Here is a 2051-nt window from a genome sequence, read left to right as displayed (position 1 = left end):
TGCTACAATCTGAATGTTTGGAAGCAAATGAGAAGCCGATAATGTGAGGTCTGAGGACTCACAGAAAGTTGGAAGAAAGGATGAGAACAGATGTAAAGGCAATTTATTCCTTCAAGGCAAAAAAAAAAGGTCAGATGCTAGCAGTTCCTATTATTTGTACAAGGACGATATGTAACGTAAATCAGTGATACTGTTTTATTTTCTCTTGCTTACTATTCTTCCTCCCCCACCACAAAAGGAAAGATCTTGGATTTGCTTTGCATCATCTTTCAAATTTCCAAAGCACAGTGATAATTTAAGTATTCTACAGCTCCTGATTAGGTTGGAAAAAAATGTTTTAACAGTATTCATATGACAAAATATTTAGTGGATACTTCATTATTACATGTGAAATGTTTTGAATTTTCTTAGCATCAGCTATTATCATAGTATGTAAGCATAAAAATGTCTTCTGAAGCAAAAACGATGGATTAGGTTTGGAAGGAAAATCACAGCCACAAAACAATGAATTGAGACTTGGAGATCTTGGGTTATAATGTAAATACATTACAAAGCAGGCCTTTTGTGCCTGTTGCCTAATTCAGGGCATTATTATTATTAGCCTTCTTAGAAAAAAAGGAATACAAACTTTGTCTCATAAATGAATTGTCAGATTTTCACTCATTTTAATAGCTAGAATCATTTTATTTTTTCCCTTAAAAGGTATATTTTCTTTTAATGACCAGGCTCTGTGTGCTGCTGTAGTGAAACCGGATGTTCTGGAAACAATGGCCTTGCTGTTCAGTGGAGCAGATGTCATGTGTGCCACAGGAGACCCTGTGCATAGCACCCCCTATCTGCTGGCCAAGAAGGCTGGGCAGAATCTGCAGATGGAATTTCTCTACCACAACAAATTTTCAGGTTCGTCCCTATCCCTGCATTAACTTGGTCTCTTTTGATGTATCTCTAAAAGGACTGAAGCACAAATCTGTTTATTTCTCAAATAGGTAAGCCATCAGAGTGAAGAAAAATGTAATTGCCAAGAAGATGAAAGATGCTTAACACCGTTTTTTCTATCATTTCAAACAAAAGTTTAGGAAATATTTTGTATTTCTTTAATCTTATAATGGAAGATTAAAATAGTTAATCCCACATAATCATTTCTACCAATATTAAATCCGGTTTTTATATATGAATAATACACATGACTTAAATGCCTATTTGCAAATTTTATGCAAAGTAAAATAATATCTTTCTATATATTTTTCTGTGGTAAATTTGAAGTAGTTTTTCTTCTATCTCACANATAATATCTTTCTATATATTTTTCTGTGGTAAATTTGAAGTAGTTTTTCTTCTATCTCACAACTCACTCGTATATTTATAAACAAAGAGGAAGTTGTTTGCATTTTAGATTTCAAGTGTGTTATTTCTTTAAATTTTCTAGATTTTCCTCAACATGACATTCATTCTGAGAGTGGATTAAGTCAAGAGTCCTCCCAGTCCACGTTCCTCTGTGACTTTTTGTATCAGGCTCCTTCTGCTGCTTCTAAACTCTCTTCAGAGAAAAAACTGCTTGAAGGTATCTTTTCTGCTCCTAGTAGATTTTGTTATCTGATAAAACTTTATTCCATTATCAGAACAATTAGGTTTAAATTTTGATTTTTTCCCCTTAAGATGTTAGATTTGATCTTGCAAGTAGAGAGATATTTTTTGAGGATTTATGAATGCTTCCAGGCACAGATATTATTTCATGTCCTGCAGCAGGGAGTGGAATGCTGAGCAAATTCTTAGCAGAAGTCACTGATGTCTGCCTTAGGGCCACCTGATTCTGTTTCATGTTTTAAGGGTTATTCCAAAAAAAGTGAAACTCAGCCCATCTTTTTAGGGATGGACACCCCAACTGGTGAGATAATATAGATAAATGTGAACGTGTAGGTGGAACTGACAAGTTTTCAGTACATATTCAATTAAAATACCAAGTGATGCCAAGTAGTTCAGTTTGTTCTGATTAGAAGTGTGTGTGTGTGTGTGTGTGTGTGTGTGTGTGTGTGTGTGTGTGTGTGTGTGTG

General features: G+C 34.6%; 1 protein-coding gene across 1 annotated transcript; it reads left to right on the top strand.

Annotated features, from left to right (window-relative positions):
- Positions 1–729: 729 nt before the first annotated feature.
- On the top strand, positions 730–1561 carry LOC103583911 (arf-GAP with Rho-GAP domain, ANK repeat and PH domain-containing protein 2-like; the record flags this gene model as incomplete). The annotated part of the gene is made up of 2 exons (XM_008565093.1): positions 730–900; positions 1427–1561. Coding segments are annotated over exons 1-2 (268 nt in total), but the record flags the coding sequence as incomplete, so codon positions are not given.
- Positions 1562–2051: the final 490 nt, after the last annotated feature.

This window comes from Galeopterus variegatus, unplaced genomic scaffold, assembly GCF_000696425.1.
Source record: "Galeopterus variegatus unplaced genomic scaffold, G_variegatus-3.0.2 Scaffold30289, whole genome shotgun sequence".
NCBI lineage: Eukaryota > Metazoa > Chordata > Mammalia > Dermoptera > Cynocephalidae > Galeopterus > Galeopterus variegatus.
Note: the sequence above shows the minus strand (reverse complement) of the source record. Positions and strands in the feature narration are given on the sequence as shown.